The sequence below is a fragment of the Propithecus coquereli genome, unplaced genomic scaffold (assembly GCF_000956105.1).
Source record: "Propithecus coquereli isolate 6110/MARCELLA unplaced genomic scaffold, Pcoq_1.0 Scaffold419, whole genome shotgun sequence".
In the NCBI taxonomy this organism is placed as follows: domain Eukaryota; kingdom Metazoa; phylum Chordata; class Mammalia; order Primates; family Indriidae; genus Propithecus; species Propithecus coquereli.
In genome coordinates this window covers 1,188,094-1,210,369 of record NW_012149941.1, presented here as the reverse complement: position 1 = coordinate 1,210,369, position 22,276 = coordinate 1,188,094, and the positions used below count along the sequence as shown (strand labels likewise).

The 22,276-nt window shown below is 45.6% G+C and overlaps 1 protein-coding gene across 1 annotated transcript in view; it reads left to right on the top strand.

The window, feature by feature from the left end:
- Positions 1 to 22,276, top strand: part of GALNT10 (polypeptide N-acetylgalactosaminyltransferase 10) — a 194,249-nt gene that overhangs the window by 118,145 nt on the left and 53,828 nt on the right. Inside the window, exon 4 of the mRNA XM_012653183.1 lies at positions 2,029 to 2,195. Within this exon, the coding sequence (XP_012508637.1) occupies positions 2,029 to 2,195 (167 nt within the window). The remainder of the gene's footprint in view (positions 1 to 2,028; positions 2,196 to 22,276) is intronic.

Sequence of the window (22,276 nt, the reverse complement as noted above, 5' to 3'; positions counted from 1 at the left end):
GGGGTTCTGTCAGTGCTGTGGTGACTAAGGTGGCGCTCTGCCCAGATTCCCTCTTCAGCTGACGCACCCTCGACTCCGCTGGGAACAGGGGCGGCGGGCAGCTCACAGCCGTGCTTCCCATGGGGAATGGCCCTTGGCAGCAGGGAGCTGCCTTGCTCAAGGCTATGCTGCCTTCCAATGACCAGTTAATTCTTGCATATAAAGGCCAGGCCACTTGTCTCGATCTAGGACAACTTAAAAAGGCCATCTCAGTGAAAGAGCTCCTGGTAAAATGGGCTGAGGCCTCAAATGCAGCCACATAGGGGTCACCTGCCTGTCTCACTTCCTTACAGGGGTACCTCCCCAGAGCACTCCCCGAGAAACCGTCTGCACACAGGGCTTTACCTCGGGATCTGTTCCCAGGGAACCCAATCCCTACCAGCGGTGAATGTGAATATTTTAGGATAGTGGGTCTCAAACTTGAGTAGACATCCGAATCACCTAGAGGGCTTGTTAAAATAAAAGTTCCTGGGCCCTACCCTGAGAGTTTCTGATTCAAGTGGTCTGGGGTGGGCCAGAGAATTTGTATTTTTCACAAGCTCCCAGATGGAGTCCAGTTTCTTCAACAAATTGTAAAAAAAAAAAAAAATGCAGGGCAACTTATATATACAAGAGACTCAGGAGGCACCTCAGCTAAATGCAGTATGTGGACCTTGTTCTGATCCTGATTTAAACACACCAACTGTGAAAAGACATAAGGTCAGGGAAACTCGAACACCAACTAGATATTTGATGATACTAAGGAACGATGTCAATTCCTTTGGGTGTCATGATGATTCTGAAAGCCCAGGGGGGCAGGGCTTCCACCCCACGGCTTACCATGGGCCTGGCAGAGGGCAGCGCCCAGGGAGGGGCTGAGTGCATGAAGCCCAACTTATTCTCCAAAGGCATGGATAAAGCATGTCTCCTCCCTTGGAGAGGGTGTGCAAGGAATGGTGTATAATAGGAAAAAACAAACTAAATTTTTCCTTCTACTGTTCACATACTTCTGTGACCAAATGTGAGGGGTCTTCCCCCAACAGGCAATTCTCCGACACTCGCTGGGTGTCCTGCAATTCGGTTCAATTCTGACACTGCCTACCTGGAGTCAGAGGCAGATCCCACAGGTGAAGGGCTGAGTCCCTCAAGATCGCCCTCACTTCAGATGCCAAGTTCAAGTCCAGGCCCTGGTAATTCTGACCGACCAGCTATAAATTGGTGGTTCCCGTGACCCCCTCCTTGGGTTCGGTTATCTGCCAGAGAGGCTCACGGAACTCAGGAGAACACGTTTACCAGTTTATTATAAAGGATATTACAAAGGATACAAATGAACAGCCAGACGGAGGTGTATGGAGCTGTGTCATGTACGCATTCTCAGTTACCAGCTCATTCTCCCTTCCTGGAGGATGGGGTGTGGGGATGAAAGTTCCAAGCTTCTAATCATAGTCTTTCTGGTGACCAGCACCCCTCCTGGAGCCTACCAAGAGTCACCTCATTGGAATAAAAGATACCCCTATCACCTAGGAAATTCCAGGGCATTTAGGAGCTCTGCGTCAGGAACCGTGGCCAAAGACCAAATATTAGAACATAAGAGCCTCTTAGCACCCCTACTGCTCAAGCAATGCCAAGGGTTATGGAAGCTCTGTGCCAGGATCCAGGGACCAGGTCCAAATGATGTGTTTCTTATTATAAATCACAATATCATAGAGGTGGAGAGAGGCCAGAGTGTTCCTGAAGGGCTGTCCTCCACATGAAATTATGACTTTGTGCAAAGTCAGGGAGGTCTTTTAGCCATGTCCCTGTGTGCGGTGTGTGCAGGGATTGGAGGCGGGACTCCAGGATGCCAAGTGGAAGAAAGTTCCAAAGGGACTGAGGTCTCCCTGGCTTTCACTCGTTCCCTACAGGCTGGAGAGGAAGTGGGGTTTGCAGTTAGCCACAGCCCGGGCCTGAGTTCTCTTGGCAGGATGAGAGCTGATGCTGTCCTCTCCCTGTCCGTGTGTTTCCCTCTAGCTGCAACAGCAAACGCTACCTGGAGACGCTCCCCAACACAAGCATCATCATCCCCTTTCACAACGAGGGCTGGTCCTCCCTCCTGCGCACCGTCCACAGCGTGCTGAACCGCTCGCCCCCGGAGCTGGTCGCCGAGATCGTGCTGGTCGACGACTTCAGTGATCGAGGTAGGACCTGACCCACCCAGCTCCCTGCCTGCTGCGCTCTGTCCAGTGATCCGCCAAAGGGGTGGCGGGCTTTCCTTTCTTCAGCACGTCAACAGAGAGGCTGTCATTGACTGCATGCTCGCTGTGTGCCAGGCCACAGACCTCGCACTGCACACACGGTCTCCCATTTAATCCTCGCAACCCCTCGTGGAGTAGCTTCTATTTTTATCCCCTTTGTATCAGTTTAGAAATGCATGAAATTGCAAAGAACAGAAAACTTGATAAACACTAGCTCAAACAATGCAGGATTCTTTCACTTATCTCTCTCTCTCTGTTTATTACATAACAAGACATCCAGGGCTGGTACAACTGGCTGATCAGGGCTGTCACTGAAGAACCAGGCTTTTTCTTTCGTCCTGCTTCCTCATCCTCATGGTCACAAAATAGTACCTCTGGAAAGTCTGCCTTTCTGGCAGGAAAAGGGGGAAGGGCAAAGGGCACAAAGCCTCCGCCTGTCAAGGCTTTGCCTTGTTATTCAGGAAAGTCTCCTGGAGACTCAGCCAAAACTCTGACTCCTGTATCTGCAAGGGAGGCTGAGAATTTGAGCAGCTGGGTTTGTGGCCTCGTTAGTAGAGGTAGGAAAGGAAGAAGTGGATTAGATATGTCAAGTAAGCCCACCTGCAGTACCTGCTGCACCATTTTACAGATGAGAAAACTGAGACCCAGAGAGGTAAGTGACTTACCCCTGGTTACAAAGCTCTTACATACTAACGTGGTGACCAAACCATGTCTGCTGGCCCCAAGCATGAGATTTTAACTACACGCACAACCTCTTAGCTATGAGTCTCACCCTGTGGAATAACTCTCAGGCTTGGGTTTAAGAGACACAGAGATAGGGCCAAACACGAAATTCAAGAAGAAATTGCCCTCCAGCCAGTAGCCTCAAGCCGATTCTTTGCGTCAAAGCTTTCACCAGTTGCAGCAAAATCAAGAGAAGCCCTTTCCTCTGCTCACCTTCTTGCAGAGGCGCTAACAAGCAGTGAAGAGAGGGAGTGTGAGTACATTCCAGAATAATTGCAGCTGACAGTTGCAGAAGCAGCTCACCTGCTCGTTGCCCTGTTTTAATACCATACTCTTAATTACACGCCTTTAGTATAGCCGCCTGTGTGTGTGTGTGTGTCTGTGTGTGAACTGACATTTAACTCAGCCCCTGCCGCATCTGTAAAATCTTTCCTAACCCTTGACATGTACTCATCCTCATGGTACCCTTTATGTTTCCTTCCTACATTTTCTTATCACAGATAGAAATAAAATACTTATTTGTGTGAACACTGGTTTGTTGATGTCTCCCCTATTAGTCTGTACATTCTGAGTGCAGGGCCTTCCGCATGGGTCTTGCTCACCACTGATCCCCAGCTCCTTAAGCATATAGTAGGTGCTTAATACATGTTCGATGAATGATCAGAGCTCAGTTCCTCTGTTCAGTTAGCACTTCCATCCTGGTGACAATAGCCTCAAGCACAGTATGTGAGATTTGTGTCCTCGAAGTGAGATCTGAGCCCACAGGTGGCGGGGGTGTGACTTCCTTGTCCCGTTGTCCTGCTCTCTAGCAGACAGGCTGGCAGTGGTTATGTCTCTTATCCGGCCCTGGCACAACCTAGCTCTGTGACCTTGACCCAGTCACTTAACCTCTCTGTGCTTCAGTTCCCTCATCTGTAAAGTGGGATCGCAACAGGACTTACTATCTCTTCGATGGCTGTGACAGTCTAATGAGTTAATAGATGTAAAATTCTTAGGACAGTGCCTGGCACAGAGTGAACATTAAAAATAAACATTTCAGCTTGGTAGCGTGACTGTTATGGACATTGTGTATGGCTGGTTTGCAGGAGGGGGAGTCAGGGACGTATGTACAGTTGTGGAGGCACAGGTACCATTCCTCTTTCTGTGGATGACAAGGTTTCGCAGCTGTAAAACACGAAACAAACAGGCTGTGGTCTCACCCTCTACCTAAATTGTCTCCCCGCCCCTGTGCACTTCTCTTTTAATAATAGCAGCCCCCATCAGGGGACAATTTCAGTATGCCAGGCCCATGTGTTCTCTCATTTGTTCTTGACGACAGCCTGCGAGCGAAGCCTTGGGCCCCTGGGTCTCAGATGAGGAGCCTGGGCCCAGTAATCTGCCAGGAGCCACACGGCCCCCAAACGGCACCCCTAGGCCTGTGGACTCAACGCCCCGGCCCTGTGCTCCGCTGCTGCCTCCTGCTCCCTCTCGCCTGCTTTCCTTTCCCCAGTCTCCTGTCCCAGCCTCATCCTCCTCCCAGTTGGGGCCGCCACCCACAGGCCAAGGGCTCACAGCCGGGCAGTGGAAAGGGAAAAAAATGAGCAGATTGCTCAAGTGATGGATTGTTCTCCTGCGGCACAGAAGCCTCTGCAGCTCAGATGCAAACACCTGAGCCTTCCCTCGGGCAAGGGCTGCCTGCTCGGAGCAGCCTCCCTGATGGGCTCCTTCTCAGGGAGGGAGAGCCGGGACTTCGCTCACTCTGTCGCTCCCCCTCTTTGTGTCCCAGCCGCAGCAGGGCACAGTCCGACCCTGGGATCCTCCTCTGCCTGCACCCCCTCCTCCCGGCTCTTCCCGCTGCGTGTGGTTACACGGCTATTTGCTGAGCTATTTATTCATAGTCGTTCTTCTCCCACTAGAGCATTTGTGGTCTAGATAGCAGGTGATTTTTAAATGTCTGTGAATGGGTGAACGAAGGCATGAGGAGGGAAGGAGGAAACGTATGGCAGCTACCCCCACATACACAGAAAACTGTCACCAGCGACAGGGCCATCTCCAGCCAGCGAGACAGGTGTGGCTGTGGGAGACACAGCAGCTCCTGCAGTGACTGGTGCTGGCCCACATCAGGCTCAGGCCTCTGTAACCCGTTTTTCTGAAGCATCCACAGCCCTAGGGGTGACCCACGACACTCGGCAGGATCCCCCTCTGAGCATCACAGGGCATCCGTCCCCCAGGCATGGGATGAAACAAGTGCCAGGATGGATTAGAAATAAGCATCTCTCCTTGTTTGGTTAAAAAAGAATTTTGAGACCATTCTAGGCCAATGGCTTTGGCCCCCTGCTCCTCAGAGCAGTAGAGACCCCAGGGATGTCTCAGAAACGCTGTGAGGGGTATGGAGAACCTCGCAGGCACAGGTGGGGTTCAGGTGCCTCCCCGGCACGGTCTGTGTTTGCTTGCTGAAAAAGTATTCGCTAAGAGGAGCTCCACTGCTGAAAAAAAAATACAAAAACCACAGATGTAACTCAACCTGCTCATTTTACAGATGGAAAACCTGAGGCCGGGAGCAGTGGGCAGACTTAACTAAGCACTAACCACTAGCTGGTTGCAGAGGAGGGACAAGGACCCTGTCTCTCGGCTCCTGGGCAGCCTTGCACTTCCCCACCTTTATGCCTTTCTATTCGCAAGGGCACTTCTCAATAAATTATTTTCCCTTTTAGCAAGAGCAAACTTCTTGCTAAAAAGAATTCATTGTCAAACGCGGCCAGTCCTGAGCTATTATGGTCTGCAGCTCTATTATCCCAGTTTCCTCCATGTTATATTCAGCCATAAGGATAACAACATAACCCTCCCCCAAAAAGAGTGTAACAATCTTGGCAAAGAAAAGGTACATTTCCTAAGAATAACATTCTCCAAGTGCATCTGTTTCTCCAGAGACCAGTAATATTAATCTAATGTGGTGCCAACTTCAAATCTTAAAAAGATAGAACAAATGCTGTCCCATTTCACAGATGAGAATGACAACTGAGAACCCTGATTGCTGCCCGTTTTTCTCAATGAATCAGGCACTGAGCCTAGAGGAGAACTCTTACCTCATACCCCTCGGTCTTGCACCTTAGCTGTCGGGTTTTACAACCTGCATCTTTCAGAAAAGCAATCATTATTCTTGTTTCAAGAAGAAATTCTCAAAGCAGCTTTGGAAGAAAACTTTCTCAGCAGTGATTGTTTTAAAAATGGGTTTTGGGAGAAACAATTTCAGAATCATGGAGAGGCCTGTCTAAAGTTCCGCAAATATGGGCCATCCTAAAAGACAAATTTCTCTGGGCCACGTTAGCAGAGGCAGTTCTCAGAGTGGAAATTCATAGATGCTAACTATAAGCTAGATTGGCACTGCCTAGCAGAAAGCATTTTCCTCTGAAATGAGGCTCCTCCAGGATCCTCAGGGCAACTAATTGTAATTCAGCTACAGGTCGAGACCTTGGGTAGGAGACAAAATTGGAGCAGATGAATTCTTGAAATGAGATCCAGAGCTTTGCGCAAGCAGCATCAGGGACTAGAGCGGAGACAGACGCTGACACCGGAATAATCCTGGCTCTGCTGACAAGCAGAACACTGCAGAGTTTTCCAGGGGTCTCCAAAGCTCTTCAAATGTATGTGCTTTGCTCACGGATTAGGGGGACTTGGAGGTGTTTTTGCACTTGTGGGAGAGAGAGGTGGAGGTATCGGCTGCAAACTTACCTCCAGTTTGCACTGCCTGGATGTCATGTTTTATTAGGAAAAACAAGAGAGGTCTTTGTTCATTTATTTGTTTCTATTCCTCGTCTTCTTCTTCCTTTCTGCACTTTCAAATAGTGTTGTTTTAACAGAAAAAAAAAAATGGGATATGTTGTCCTGGAAAGGTTATTGTCTTTGGGTGAAGTACGAGCTGCCTAGAATGGTTAGATACGGAAGTGAAAGGCTGTGGTACGATCTCATTGACAGCCTTTGTGCCAACTCAACTCCGAGTAAGCAAACAAAAATGTTCACAGGGAACGTTCCCAATGGCAAGTTCTTAAGCAGGTGTCTGCAGAGCTATTGATAGGTGGTGGGCAGTGATTGGTGCTTGAAGGAGTATGGATGTTGCTCACATGGCCCATTAGTTCACATGGTAGAGGCCCTCACCAATGAGGCCAGGGTCACAAGTCCTCTTCCCGTGATGGGTTTCTTAACACTAACCTGCACTCTCACACCTTGCCGGTCATGGGAACACATCACAGAAATCCGTTTTGCCCCGTCCCACTTTGCATTTCAACATACCACTCTTGACACTGCCCAAGAAGCATCCATTCCCCACGTCTTTAGTCTGCTTCCGATACCACCGCAACTGTTGGGGTGGTCATTGCCCACTTTCATTTTGTTGCTTGGGTTCTTTCACCTTTTTGAGTTTTGGACTGCTGGTTTTGTTCTTCTCTACGTCTGTCCTGATTTATCACAGTAATGCATGTTCATATATTCAACAATATTCATGAAATGACTGTGCTGGACACGGCGCTAGGTGCTGAAGATACGATGGGGATCCAGCAGGGAGAGGGACTAGCTAAGGGGCAGTTGTAAGACCGTAGAATGTGTGCCGCCTGTAGGCGGAGGGCCAGCACTGTGGAGCACAGAGGACATCAGGGAAGACTTCCCAGAGAAAACTCCAGCTAAACTTAATCCGAAGGGATAAGTAGGTATTACTCCTTGGGGATAGGGCAGGGGGAGAGCGAACAGCACGAGCCCTGGTTGGGACTTGAGGAGAAAATGTGGAAAGTGCGTTACCCGGATGCAGTTATTACTAACATTTAGGCTTTCCTTTTCCCCAGTGTGTTTTTTTTTTTCAATAGACTTTATTTTTTAGAACAGTTTAGGTTCACAGCAAAATTGAGCTGCAAGTACAGAGAGATCTACGGCCATACCACCCTGAACATGCCGATCTCATCTGAAAGTACAGCGTTCCCATCATCAAAATCCTGTAGCAGGTGGTACATTTTTTACAATCAATGAACCTACACTGACACATTATTATCTCCTAAAATCCATAGTTTACATGAGGGTTCACTCTTGATGTTGTACATCCTATGGGTTTGGACAAAGGTGTGATGACGTGTGTGCACCGTCAGAGTATCATACAGAAAGGTTCACTGCCCTAAAAATCCTCTGTGCCCCACCTAGTCATCCTTCCTTCTCCCTGACCCCTGGTAACCTCCCATCTTTTTACTATCTCCATAGTTTTGCCTTTTCCAGAATGTCACGTAGTTGGCATCATACAGTGTGTAGGCTTTTCAAATTGGCTTCTTTCACTTAGTAATATGCATTTAAGATTCTTCTAGGTCTTTTTATGGCTTGATAGCTCCTTTCTTTTTAGCACTGAATACCAATCCATTGTCTGGATGTACCACAGTTTATTTATTCACTCACCTACTGAAGGACATCTTGGTTGCTTCCAAGTTTTGACAAATATTAATAAAACTGCTATAAACATTCACTTACAGGTTTTTGTGTAGACTTAAGTTTTCAGCTCACTTACATAAAAACCTAGGAGAACAATTGCTGGATTTTTTCGTGATCATATGTTTAGTTTTGTAACAAACTGCCAAACTGTCTTCCAAAGTGTCTGTACCGTTCTGCTTTTCCACCAGCAACGAATGAGCGTTCCTGTTGCTCCACATCCTCGCCAGCATTTGGTGTTGTCAGTGTTTTGGACTTTGCCATTCAAATAGATGTGTAGTAGTATCTCACTGTTGTTTTAATTCACATTTCTTAATGACATACGATGTGAACACCTATTCATATGCTTATCTGCCATTTGTCAATTTTTTTGTTGTTGTTCTCAGTGTTTTTTCATTTCTCTTTTCTTTTTTGTACCCTCTCAATTCTCCTCCATTCCCACCCCAACTAATGATGGAACTAATGTTAACAGTCTGGTATGTATCATTGCAGACCATTCTGCATAATCATACTAATAGCATGTAATAGCAAGAGCTCATCTGCTTTGAGCTTTTACTATGTGCTAAGGAAAAGTGCATTTGCTCATTCATCATCAAAGCATTACAGTAGGTTCTGTCAGGCCCAGTGTGCAAACCCTGGCCTCCACAATCTCAGACCTCTTTTTTTTTTAAACTTATAAATTTAATATTTTTATCCCCATTTTATAGATGAGAAAACAGACATAGAGAGGTTAAGTAAGTTGCTGATATTTACTTAGCTCAAAGAGGCAGAGCTTTGATTTAAAATTATGCATTCTGATACATCCTAATCTTTACATGCTTTTTTTTCTCTTTTAATGGGATCATACTGTACACATTACTCTACAACTCTTTTTTTTTTTCTGTTAATGTATCACAGGCATCCGTCAGGTCAATAACAGATATAGAGCTAACTCATTTGTTGTTTAATAGCTAGATATTAATAATATTCCCTAGTGAGAATCTACGCTTAGTCCCTTTTTATTTCACTTTATGTAGTGGATGTCTAATCACATATGACGGTGTATCCTGGTTTCTTTCATTTCACTTGCTACAATCCTTCCCCCTTGTCATTATGAAACGACTGCCACACCTCTCCTCCTCTGAGTCAATGGCGAAATAGAGACAGGAGTCGACCAACCAGAACATCAGCTGTACTGTTGCAGAGGCTGATCCAGGGAACACAATGAGGGTCTCTCTATCCCTTTCCCCCTGAACTGACTAACCCAGGGATGGGCTTAGCAACCGAGGAACCGTAGCCTCCCTAGCAGGGCAGGAAGGAAGGATAAAGCCGGCCATGCAGGTCCAGTGACTATTCTCACTTCAGCCTACCTGGCCTCACTTCCCCGGCCACCCAGAGGTGAAATAGTGCTCCCTCCAGGAAGTGTGAGTTCCATCTGGCAGATGATGACACTGAGGCTCAGAGAGGTTGTGGGTAGGTGACCTAAACTGCTCGCTCACTTGCCCTTGGAATCATCTCCTCCTGCTTGGTAATCGCATTCAACAGTGGGTTCCATAATCTTCAGAATCCCAGATCTTCAGTATAGGTCTCCAGGGTGTCTTACCGCTAAGGAAATCCTCAGGCTGTCTTGACTCTCTTCTCCTTTAATATCATTGGCATCCTAAACGCTTCCCCCTCAGACTCCAAAGGAGAGAGGCACTAAGAAGATTAAAGCCGTGACAGAATATCAATTAGTCTATAATGAGGGAAATCTATAAACCTTTTGGTGGGTATCTGGCAGAAACACAGGATACAGGAGTTGATATATTTATGGGATATTTTGTGTATCTTTAAAAAAAAAAAACCAGTATTTTGTGAATCAAACGCTGTATAAATGATTTACTGGGAGAGCAACAACAACAAAAAAATCAAATAAATCGCTCAGATTGCATCCGAAGCATCAAAAGCTCCAGTGTTTGGGAAAAAATCATATCTGTAGTGGAAAATAGCTGCATTATATTTTCAGAAAGGTGATGCTTCTATTGAGGTGGGTGAACCTTCTACATTTTAAAAACTTGGCACAGGAAGACTGTGCTAAATTGCAGATATTCTCCTGACTTTCTTGTGAGGATTAAAGTCTAACTTTCTCCACTGTTTTATTAGTGTTTCCTTAAAAACATAATGTTGAAGGGAGCAAAACCCAATGGAGCACAATATTGGGAGTTCTTGGAATAAGGTCCCCAGGGTAAGGACCATGAAACTGCCACCTGCTGTCATAGTCTGTCTTCAGAAAGCTCCTGGGCCTTTCTGCCAGCTGAGGTCTGACATGAATTCTTATTTATTCAGGGTCTAAAAGGAGACGAGATTTGAAGCCAAAATAAAAGTAAAAGGTTCCTTAATGCTTAACTTGGTTAAGCACAAACCCAACCAAATTCTATTCCTGTCATTCACATTTAGCTCAATAAGCAGGGGCAATGGGGGGAGCTGAAAGTGCTGATTTCATCCACATTGCAGAGGGAAATAAGCAATAATATCAGTAATAATAATAATAATATGGCTGAGCACCTATATAAGCACTTACTATGTGCCTGACATTTGTTATAAGTGACTTAAACCACCTTACATTGATTTTATAGGAAGCTTCTTTGTAACCACCATTTGCCTAAAGGGAAAATTCACATTTAGTAGAGAGTTCAAACCAAAGTACAAGAAATTCCCCTCCTCTCTGTACCCCACCTCCTAAATAAAACAATAAAAACAAAAATCTTTAAATAAAGATATGAAATGCTCAGTCATGACCTTTGATACATGTCCATATGTCTAATAGGTATGTTCTGCTGTTTTCACTTATTTATAAATATTATTACTAGCCAAATCTCTAAATAATGTTGGTTCTACAGGAAAAGGAAGCACATTGGCCAAAAAGTAGACATTAGCTCTAATCTACCGCCTGACACCCAACCCCCAAGCAGCTTCCAAATGAACCCATCACAAACAGAGATACTTCAGGGATTCTTCCCAATTTCCTTGCAGAACTTCCAGGCCCTGAAACACTGAAGCACATCTTTATCAGGCAACCGCAACTCCAGAACCAATTTTGGTTTAATTTAAATCCAGAGGCACCTTTCAGAGCTGTTAACATTGGTACCTTAATATGCTACTGATTTTCATAGCCACAAATAGGTAATACTTGACAGTTCTGAAGATCAAGAAGGCTGAACCCACATATTTATACATCATTTATTTATTCCACAAATTTTTAAAAAGAAGACAATTGCGACCCTATAAATTATTATAGTGTCCATGAGCATTGAAAATTTAATTTCTCTTTTCTCTCTTTTTCTCCTGCTTTACTGTCTCAGATACTGAAACCTCAGGAAAATGTAATTTTTGCATCATTATATAGAACACAGAAATAGGTACGCGTCAAGGCCACAGGGACATCCCGTCCTCTTACATGATTCAGTGACGTTAGTGCCTGGAAAGCATTAACAGGTGCAGGCTGCCTTTTCCAGCCTTTGGGGAATCCTCATGCACGCTTAGTTCCTTCTATGCTCATTCCTGCTAGAATGATAAAAAAAAATATATTAATTTTGTTTGCTTTATAAATGCAGACCTCCTCAGAGATGTCTACGTTATTTACAAGCAATCAGGAACTTCAAAATACCCAACAACTTCCTGTCGTCTACTCTTTGTCGTCCATTCCTGGGCTTGCTAATGAATGGGATTTATTGGGCATTGCTAAAAATCTGCAGTGAGGGTGAAAACCGGGTGGAATTATAAAGCTATGCCCTCTGCCCAGTCTTCTCGGAAACTGTTTTTTTCTATATGCTATCAGAATATATGGTTTAGAATATTCTAAATAATAACTGCACTCCAGTCACTGTTAATGGAGAACTCAAACTAACAATTACCTTCCCAGAGCCTCCACACGAGCCAGCAGATTTGTTTTAACCAGGTAGGAGGAAAGACCTGACCTTTCCCAGCAAGCGTGTTCCTGCTTTAGGACAGCACTTTAACTCAGGAGCGAATGAAAATGACCTATAAATAGACCTTCCTCCTGAGCAGAGCTGACACTAAATATCCTTTGTAGTAGACACGAAACCCTTTCTCCTTCCCCGCTCAGGCTGCGCAGAGATGGGGAATGTAGTCCGTTTAGTGAACTGCTCCTCCCTTCCCCCCATTCCCTGTTACGGCAGCTGGACCTGTCCTAAATCCAGATGTGCTTCCGGCCATTTCCATCCCTGACCTTCCCCTTCCTCCATCCCATGAGCCAATATATTCTCTTCTTGTATAAACTAATTGGCGTTGATTTTCTGTCACTTCCAACCCAAAAGCTGTAACTACTATCTTCCCTTTCATGGGTTGGGTGAGGATTAAGTGAAGCAATGCACTATGGCAGGGCGCAGCACATGCTCAGCATTCTGTTGGCAGTCGTTGTTAATGATGCTGTTGTCACGGTGATGCTTGTTATCATTACTACTAACCAAAATGCTGAGCTACCCAGCTATTTCAGAGTCTTGGTATAGGGATGAAATGATATTAGAAATGTGGGGGCCAGGCGCGCCTATAATCCCAGCACTTTGGGAGGCCAAGGTAGATTTCTTGAGGTCAGGAGTTCAAGACCAGCCTGAATAACATAGCAAGACCCCATCTCTACAAAAAACAGAAAAATTAGCCAGGCATGGTGGTGCATGCCTGTAGTCCCAGCTACTCAGGAGGCTGAGGCAGGAGGATCACTTGAGCCCATGAGTTCAAGGATGCAGTGTACTATGATGACGCCACTGCAATCCAGCCTGGGCAACAGAGCGAGACCCTGTCTCAATAAAAGAAAATTAAAAAAAAGAAATGTGGAAGAGCTTAATGAGCTAAAAAGTGCAATAACGACACACAAGAGGATGCTGATTTCTGCAGAAAGAAGGAACCCTGAGAACTCTCCAGTCTGGTGACCAAGAAAAAATGACCTCAAAGGCACACATCTCACACCTGGAGTATGTCCCCTGTGGTACCTAGTACATCCGGGTTCAAGCAATGGTTCTTAACTCTTATCCTTCTCAGCATTGACTTGTTAAAATGTAGGTTACCAAGGCCCACCTATAGAGATGCTGATTCCATGGTTCTGGGCTGGGCCCCAATGATCTGCAATCTTAACAGACATCTCAGATTATTTTGATAGAGTTGAGAAGATGTTCAGACTTTTGGAAAACACCAGATCACAGGCATGACGGGCCACTCAGTGTGCTTTGTGATATATTGGGGGTTGATGTCTTCGAATGTATACCCAGGTCACCAAAAGTACAAAACACATGGCCTTTGTGGGAGGAGATAAGTTAAGATGCCTTCAGCCTTGGCCAGACCTCTGTTTTGCAGGATGCCTTGCCATAAATAATTGGCTCGCTATAACAAGCCTGTGTGGATTTATGGTCCCACATTTAATTTCAACCGCTATTCATTAATCCTGATGATCTCACTTAAATTATTAAACAGCCATATTCCAATTTGGAGGGCACTAATTATATCCTTGAGAGGCTGTTATTATCTGGATGATCAGATACACTCAGCGAACACTAGACTGCTTTCTCTCCACTCGTCAGAATTTTATAACTTTTCCAGGATTTTCAGTTGCTAGGTGTGTGTGTTTCATGTGACAAGATCTCAGAGCTGAGGAGTTATCAAATACAAAAGCAGGGGTTCTCAAATTTTGGTACGCATAAGAATGACCCAGGAAGTGTATTCAACAAGCAGATTCCCAGGCCCCACCCCGTGAGCACCCAGGGCCTGGAGCTGGGTGGAGCCCGGGACTCTGTTATACGCAGCTTTCTGGAGATTCTGTCGCAGGTGGTCCTGGGACCTCGAGCTGAGAAATTCTACCTTCGGATGTTAGCGCTGGTAGGGGCTCTCAAGGGATATTTGACAAGAACAAATATTGGGTGATGAGAGCAGCCCCCTCTCTTTTTGATAGGGAAACTAAAACCCAGATGGGGAAAGCTCCAGTTCAAAGCCCCACTCAGAGACACAGCCTACCTCTCTGGCCCATTGTAAGGATCAAATGAGATAATGGATGGGAAGCACTTTGGAAAGCATTCAGCACTCCATAAATACAAGGAGGCGCTATTATTTTCAAGCTGGACTGGCCTCGTGAGAGAAATGGCTTGGTACTTCCTCTCTAAATTACCATAATCACCTGTTTGAGGCCCCAACCAAGCCCGTAACTCTAAATTCACCAGGCATGGAATAAATTCCTCCTGAAATGTCCAGTAAAAATTTTGTGATGGGAGAATGTGCCTGGGGCCCTACCTGGTCCTCAGTCAGAAACTTCCTGCTTTTTCTGTTGCCTGGCCCCATCTATTCTGGGGTAGGTCACATCTCCTCCAACCTCAGGGGACCTGGTTGAAAAGCCCTTCTCTCTAGCATGTGGATTTCTGACCTTTCTTCGGACATGTGAAACTCACCCGTGAACATTTTTGCCCCCAGAGTGCTTCCTCTATATGAGCCCACTTCTACCCATCTCCATGGCTTTGGAAATAGAAAAGCTCAAATCAGGGCACCCCAGGTCTTGGTTCTTTGAGTTCAGTGTCCTCCCCTGCTTGGGTTTGCTGCAGGTATCCCTTGAGGCTAGGTCGCGGGTCCTGAGGGCCACCTCTGTGCACCTGTGCTGTGTCTGTCCTGCCGTGTCCTGCTATGTCACAGCAAGTGTTTTGTCATGTTGAGTTGCAATCATCCTCCTTGCAGGGCCCATCGGCAGCGTCTGCTTCTGCCCTGACCTTCCCACGACTCCCTCCAGCTTGTAGAAGACCCTTGTGTATCTCCACCCCTAAGTTCCTTCCACTGCAAAGTAAATTTCTAAAAAATGACAGAGTGACTTCAAGAACAGACACTCCAGTTCTATTCACATTTCACCCTTTATTTTTAAATATTTCTTCCACACGCCTACGGAGCCCATCTCTTTAGCGTGCTCTCCACATGCGAAACCTCAAGTTCAGGCATTTGCGAGTTACCCACGTGCAGAGTCTATTTTTAAATCTGGAAGAAATCAAGGCTTTCCACTGATGGTTAAAAAAAAAAAACGAGTGTTCCCAGGCAGCACAACTACAGAGTTTAGGGAATTTCTGTGCTGCTTTCAGGAATCTTCCCCCAACCTGAACATCTTAGAAATGAGATGTGCATTTGAGGACTTGCCCAAAGTCATGTGGCCAGTTAATGATGAGTCCTGTTCCACATTCAGGGAGCGCCTGCTGCTGGCCACGCAGAGACAGCCAGCCCTTCCAGAAGTCAGGTCCACAGTCACACCCCCACGTCCAGCCTGTCCCCAGGGGTATGCTGCTGTGGGCAAGGCTGCCAGCAGCAGACATGGGCAGCACTTACGTCGTTTTTTGTTCCTTCACTGACTAAATCTATGAGCCAAAGCTCATCCCTGTCCCCTCTCTAGCTTTATTGAGGTATAATTAACAAATAAAAATTGTATTTAAGATGTACAACCGTGATAATTTGATACACGTGTGCATTGTGAAATCATTACCACAATTACGCTAATCAGTGTATTCCTCATCTCCCATAGTTACCTTTTTTTTTGCAGTGAGACAACTTAAGATCTATTCTTTTAGCAAAGTTCAAGTCTATAACATGTTATTATTAACTATAGTTAATAATGCTATACATTAGGTCTCCAGAATGTATTCGTCTTATAACTGAAAGTTTGTATCCTTGAACCAACATTTTCCTATTTCCCCCAGCCCCCAACCCCTCTTAACCACCGTTCTACTCTCTGCTACTATCAGTTCAACCTTTTTAGATTTCACATGTAAGTGAGATCGTGCAGTATTTATCTTTCTGTTTGTGGCTTATTTTATTTGGCATAATGTCCTCCAGGTTCATCTATGTTGTCACAAATGGCAAGATTGCCTTCTTTTTAGAGGCTGAATAATGTTCCATTGTGAATACATTTTCTTTATCCACTCACCTGTCGCTGGACACTTAAGTTGCTTCCGTACGTTGGCTAATGTGACTAGTGCTGTCATGAATGTGGGAGTTCAGATATCTCTTAGGGATAGTGACTTTATTCCCTTTGGATATTAACCCAGGAGTGAGATTGCTGGATCGTATCGTAGTTCTAGCTTTAATTTTTTGAGGAACTTCCATACTATTTTCCACAATGGCTATATGGAAAATATGAGCCATCCTTTAATATGTTTCTCGACTAGTGCAGTGGAGTGTTCATCCCATCTGAACATTTTAGCTATTTGCTGGCACAGCACATACAGTACATACTTTCAGCAGCACTGAACAACATTTTTAGTCACCTAACACAGGCATTTCCTCTCATGACAACTTCTTTGGACATACCCTAATGTGCTGTGTCTGCAGCTAACTTAATTACAAAAACCCACCTTGGCAATACCAAGAACAAAATTTTATGACAACTAATTCCCCTATAGATACTATTATTTGAATAACAGAGTAAAAATCACACTTGTAAAAATTTTTTATAAAAAAGCTAAATGCAAGACTTAAACCTTAAGTAGTTTGAGCTTTGAATCCTTGAGTTCTAATTACCCAGCTTTAGTCAGACAGTAGCGTAACCTGGAGCTGGTACTTAACCTCTCTGTGCCTCAGTGAGTAAAACTGGGCTACGTCCTCAGAAAGTTGTGCAGGTTAATTGAGATGGTGGGTGCAGAGAGCTTACAACAGTGCCGGGCTCACAGTAGAGTTTAACCTTGATACCATTACTTTTCCTTGACATGAAATCCTCTGTGTTCATCTGTCCCTTCTTTTTCCTTCATTCCCATCACCCTTTCTACATACACATTGAAGACCCCAAACTTATCATTGTTAACAATAATAATAATCTATGAAAGCAATAATAATAAATGCCACCATTCATTAACACTTAATATGTGCCAAGAACTATTCATTTCTGATCTCGCTGGGTCCTATGAGGTTGGTATTATTGTCTGATATGACAGGTAATAAAACTAAGGATTGGAAAGGTCCCGACTGGACAGCAAGCATGTGGCAGTCAGGATCCAAACTCAAGATTTTTTGGATCCAGAGTCATATGCTGTTATGTGTTACCTCCTATGTGATGATAGGAATAACTTCTAAGGATTTAATGCCTTATATTTTCCTATTTAGTTCTCACAGAGCCATTCACTTGTAGCACTTTGATTTTGAAAAGCAGGGGCCAGGCTGAGCTGGACAAAATATCCACCTATTGGGACATTTTTCTGCCAGAATTCCCACAGTTGATTTGCAGAGGACGTTTCCCCCCTCTTAAGTAGAATGTGATTTTCTTTCCCTTCAACCTTCATGCCACTGGAAAATTTTAAATTATTCAAGACATTGAAGGTTTATTATCTGCTGGAAGGCTGTAATGTAATTGCAAGACATCATTTAAAGAGCCGTCTGTCTCTGTGAACCACCTTGTTCTGAATACCTACTCCTGCATAGAGCAGGAAGATGTATATTTATTTATCTGTGGTGGTTTATAACGGCCTTAGATCAATCCTATTATTCTTCCTCCATAGCCCAGGCCCCAAAATAAATGGCTGGTGATGCGCGGAGCGTTGAAATCATTCGTGTATCATCAGTAGTTTGTTTCTCTTCTATCATTTTCATCCTGAGGGACACCCCACCACGTGTTTGGGGTGTTTTATTTTTATTACAGCCTTTGGTCACATTGTCCATTTGTAATACCAGCTGGGATATTAATCACCCCAATTAGAGATTGCCTTTTCACGTATCACCCCCAAGTCGTGCCATTCACACCATATTAGTCATAAAGATATAAATGCCAACTCTTGTTTTATTCTTCCTCTTGACACCTATTTCTGTATACAGAGGTATTCTTTTCCCTGTGTTTGTCATCAGTGATAAAATATCTTTGTGTAGGGGTGTGGACAAGATGCATTATTTTTTCTCCCATAAATAAGCTCATCGATTCAGTGGCATTGTGGAGTAAAAAGTTCATTGAGTGACTTTTCCAGGTAGTGGTATCAGAACAAGTAGACCAGCCTTGGTTCCAGCCCTGCCAGTAAGTAAATAGCTTTGTGACCTTCAGCAAATTACATCACTTCTTTGAGCTTCAGTGTCTGTGTCTGTAAAGCAATGACTTCTAAGATCCCATCAAGCTTTAAATCCTAGAACACTGGGATGACTTTCCTCACTTCCTCCTCAGAATTTAGAGTTATAATTTGATGCCTTTTAGTTGCCTTAGTGAATATCAGTTATTTAAGATACACTGCCCTCAAGAACTCCTAAGGTCTGGGAAAGTATTTGCTCTTACACAAAATGACCCAATGGCTCTGTTTTGAGAAACCCAAGATTGGTATTTACATTTTTTTCCTTTTTTTTTTTTTTTTTTTTGAGACAGAGTCTCACTCTTTTGCCCGGGCTAGAGTGAGTGCCGTGGCATCAGCCTAGCTCACAGCAACCTCAAACTCCTGGGCTCAAGCAATCCTTCTGCCTCAGCCTCCCGAGTAGCTGGGACTACAGGCATGTGCCACCATGCCCGGCTAATTTTTCTATATATTTTTAGTTGTCTGATTAATTTCTTTCTATTTTTAGTAGAGACGGGGTCTCGCTCTTGCTCAGGCTGATTTCAAACTCCTGAGCATAAACAATCCGCCTGCCTCGGCCTCCCAGAGTGCTAGGATTACAGGCGTGAGCCACCACGCCCAGCCTATATTTTTTTTCTTAATCTTCTCTCTTACCACGTGACTCTTAGATGGTGTTTACTTCTTGTCACCTCCGGTGTGTTTGCCTGTAGAAGCCTTTTTCTCTAATTTGCTGTTTCAAATCAACTTTGGAATAAGAAATCCAGTTATTAAAGCTTTTTGCATTTCATCTAAAATAGGGATTAAATATATCCTAAGTGGGTGACTCAAGACTTTCACCTGGGATTAGACTTCATGAGCCATGTTTAGTGACCACATAGATGGTGAAACCTTTAATTCTAAATGGCAACAATCAGGGAGGGCTTCTTAGAGTAGGTGTCATTGCCTAGTGAAGGAGATTCCCTGGGCTAAGGGCACGTCATGAGCAAAAGAAAGCACAGAGGCAGAATGGTCTATCGGCAGCCCCGAGTAGTGATTGCTGGGAAGCTATATACCTCTTGAGTTACTGACCTCTGTCCTCTCTACTGAGCCAGGAGGTCATTTCCTGATCCCCAAGGGGACACATAATCTGACAACGGATTCTAGGTAGGAAGTGTAATCTGGAAGGTGTCATTTAAATTCTGAAATATCAGAATTTCCAGACATTTAAGAAGCTCCAGAATGTCTATGTTTATAAGTCAGTGGGAACAGAGCATTTGGAATCAGGGCTGATACAGATAATGTAGGGCCTCTGGTCACCATGATAATCAGTTACAGAGGAACCATAAGCCACGGTCTGCAAAGCCTTCCCCAGTCTCCTGTCCTCAGGCAGGGAGCATCCATTCCTCCCTTCTGTCCCTCCCGCCCCCGAATTACCCAGCTCTCACGTAGCACCCGCCCAGCATTTCTGTGTTGACTCCCCTTCTCTACCCTAAGCAACTTGAGGACATGGACCACGTCTTACTTACCTCTGTGTCCCGCTACCCCTCACAACAGCAGCCACATAGCGACATCACTGAATGTTTGTTGGATTAACAAACAGATAGGGGAGCACCTTTGAGTGAATCAGAGGTGAATCAAAACCCACCGACAGTCTGTATTCTAACCTACCATTCTCCATCATTATGGCAGTCAGACACTATGGGTTGGGGTGTGTTATAAGGTGTGTCGCAAGTAATTTCGCTACTGACAACTTTTAAAATACTAATGTCTGTGAACGACTTACTTTTATTTCCCCAATTACAATAAAATGTGTGGTTATTCTTTGTCTTACTTGGGCCCGTGTCCTCTAGAAAACAGGCTAAGCGATGATCAAGTTGAGGACAGTTTATCTGGCGGGGGAGGGGGGGGCAGGGTGAACCCAAGACAGTGAAGGTGAGGATTAAAGGGGAAAGTGAGGCAAGAAAATACGAGAGGCAGCGGCTGCAGAGGCTCCCACTCCCATGGGCTCCAGCACTCGGCAGGCGGATGCGCCGTCTCAGCAAGGGGGCGCTGCCGGTAGATCTCTAGGAGGAACAGTATCTTGGAGTAGTCCACAAGCAAGAGAGGAGAGGACATCTTCCTACCCGGTTCTCTCTCACCTCCTGTTTCCCGTCAGTCATAGTTCAAAACTAACTTCCCAATGGTGTCATTCGGCCCCTTGGTGGCCACTCAGAAAACCAGAACCCATGCCCCGCTGTAATGTGTGATGTTTCTTCTAAGTCTCCCTGTGACCTGATGCGAGGGGCATGTCCGGGGTGTTGCGGTGGAGAAAGTTGGGGAAAGACAAGCTTTGTGTCTAAATGTCCTTATGATGTTGACACTCACACATTTGCCATGCCCTGTGCTTTCCTCGGTGGGAGAAAAAGAGACGGCATTGTATCTATTAGAGCCCTGGGCATGGAACTTGTGTGTGACCCTGGGCATATCCACGTGATCCTGCCACTTCGTGAACATCGTCGGTCATATGTGTTATCATCTCAACTCCAGGTCCATCTGATAAATTGGATATTGCTTTTGCTTATCTAATTCTCATCTCCCCAACCAGATTGTCCGGTTGTTATGGTGGTGTTAGTGGATTGTGCTGAGTTATGACATCCACATGATGGATGCAGGCTGCTGCTTTGAAATATATTGAGCACATGCTGTCTGTCTTGCACCCAGCAGGGCTGGGCTGGAACAGATGACGGGTGGGTGCTGCTGCAGGACAAGGCCAGGGGTCTGCCCTGCCAGGGCCAGGTCTGACGTTGCCAGGAGACCAAGGCATGGAGCCCCACTTGCCTGTCAAACCTCACCCTCTTTGGTCATCACCTGCTTCTTTCCACACCAAATGCACATCTGTTCTTCTGCCCACTGACAGTCCTCCCCGCCCTTTGAGGCCCAGGGCGATTAGGTCCTCCTGCCTCTGAGAAGCTTTCTCTGATGCTCCAGCCCCCGTTTTCTCTTCCTGGAGGTCCCGAAGCTTGAATGGTTGGCGCCTCGTTATTTGGTGCCCCTGTTCCAGGCCTGACACCTGCTTCTCCAGCTGCAGGGTGAGCAGTGCAAGGGCAGGGGCCAGGCCCAGTGGGAGTGGGCACGCCTTACAGCTTGCTGGCGATGTGAGCACTCACCGAAAATGACATGTTCGAGGCAACAGCTGCATTTGCGTGCCAAAGAAAGAAGTGATTTTGTGGTATCCTAACTTTCTATTTTAATGAGAATCTCTGATACCTGCACTACTTACTCCCACTGTTACTAAGTTGGTTTGCTCCCGTTTTGCAGATGAGGTCACTGCAATGCCGAGGGAAAGTGACAAAACACATCAGACTGCTTCCAGGCACCATCCCTCATTTCCATTCTCACTACAATCCAGTGAACACATCGTAGAGATCAGGACATGGAAGCCCAGAGAGGACACGTGAGTGGTCTAGGGTCACACGGCAAGTTTGAGGCAAGACTCACTCAGGCCTAGAAGCTGGGTCCACACTGAGGAACGTCCCCACCTCTCAGCCCCTCCCTCCTCCAGGTCACAGACCCAGTGCCTGGGTGCCGCTGTCAGACATTTGGCCCCAGGACGCAGGGAGCCTTCATTTCCTGAAAGCTCTGTCCTGGTATTTAGAATGGGAATGGATTCTGAAGCTGAATTCATTTCACCTTCAGGTGAAATCAGAAAGGTGTCTCCAGCTAAAAAGATTACGTCTGTGTTTGCAGACCTGCCGACTAGATCAGCTCCCCCTCTCTGGTGTACGCTGGAGGCCCTTCAGCCACACACGCCCCTGGGATGATGCCAGGATGCAATTTGGAGACTTCTGCACCCCTTGCTGGTGTGTCTTCCCACCTGCATGTGAGAGGACA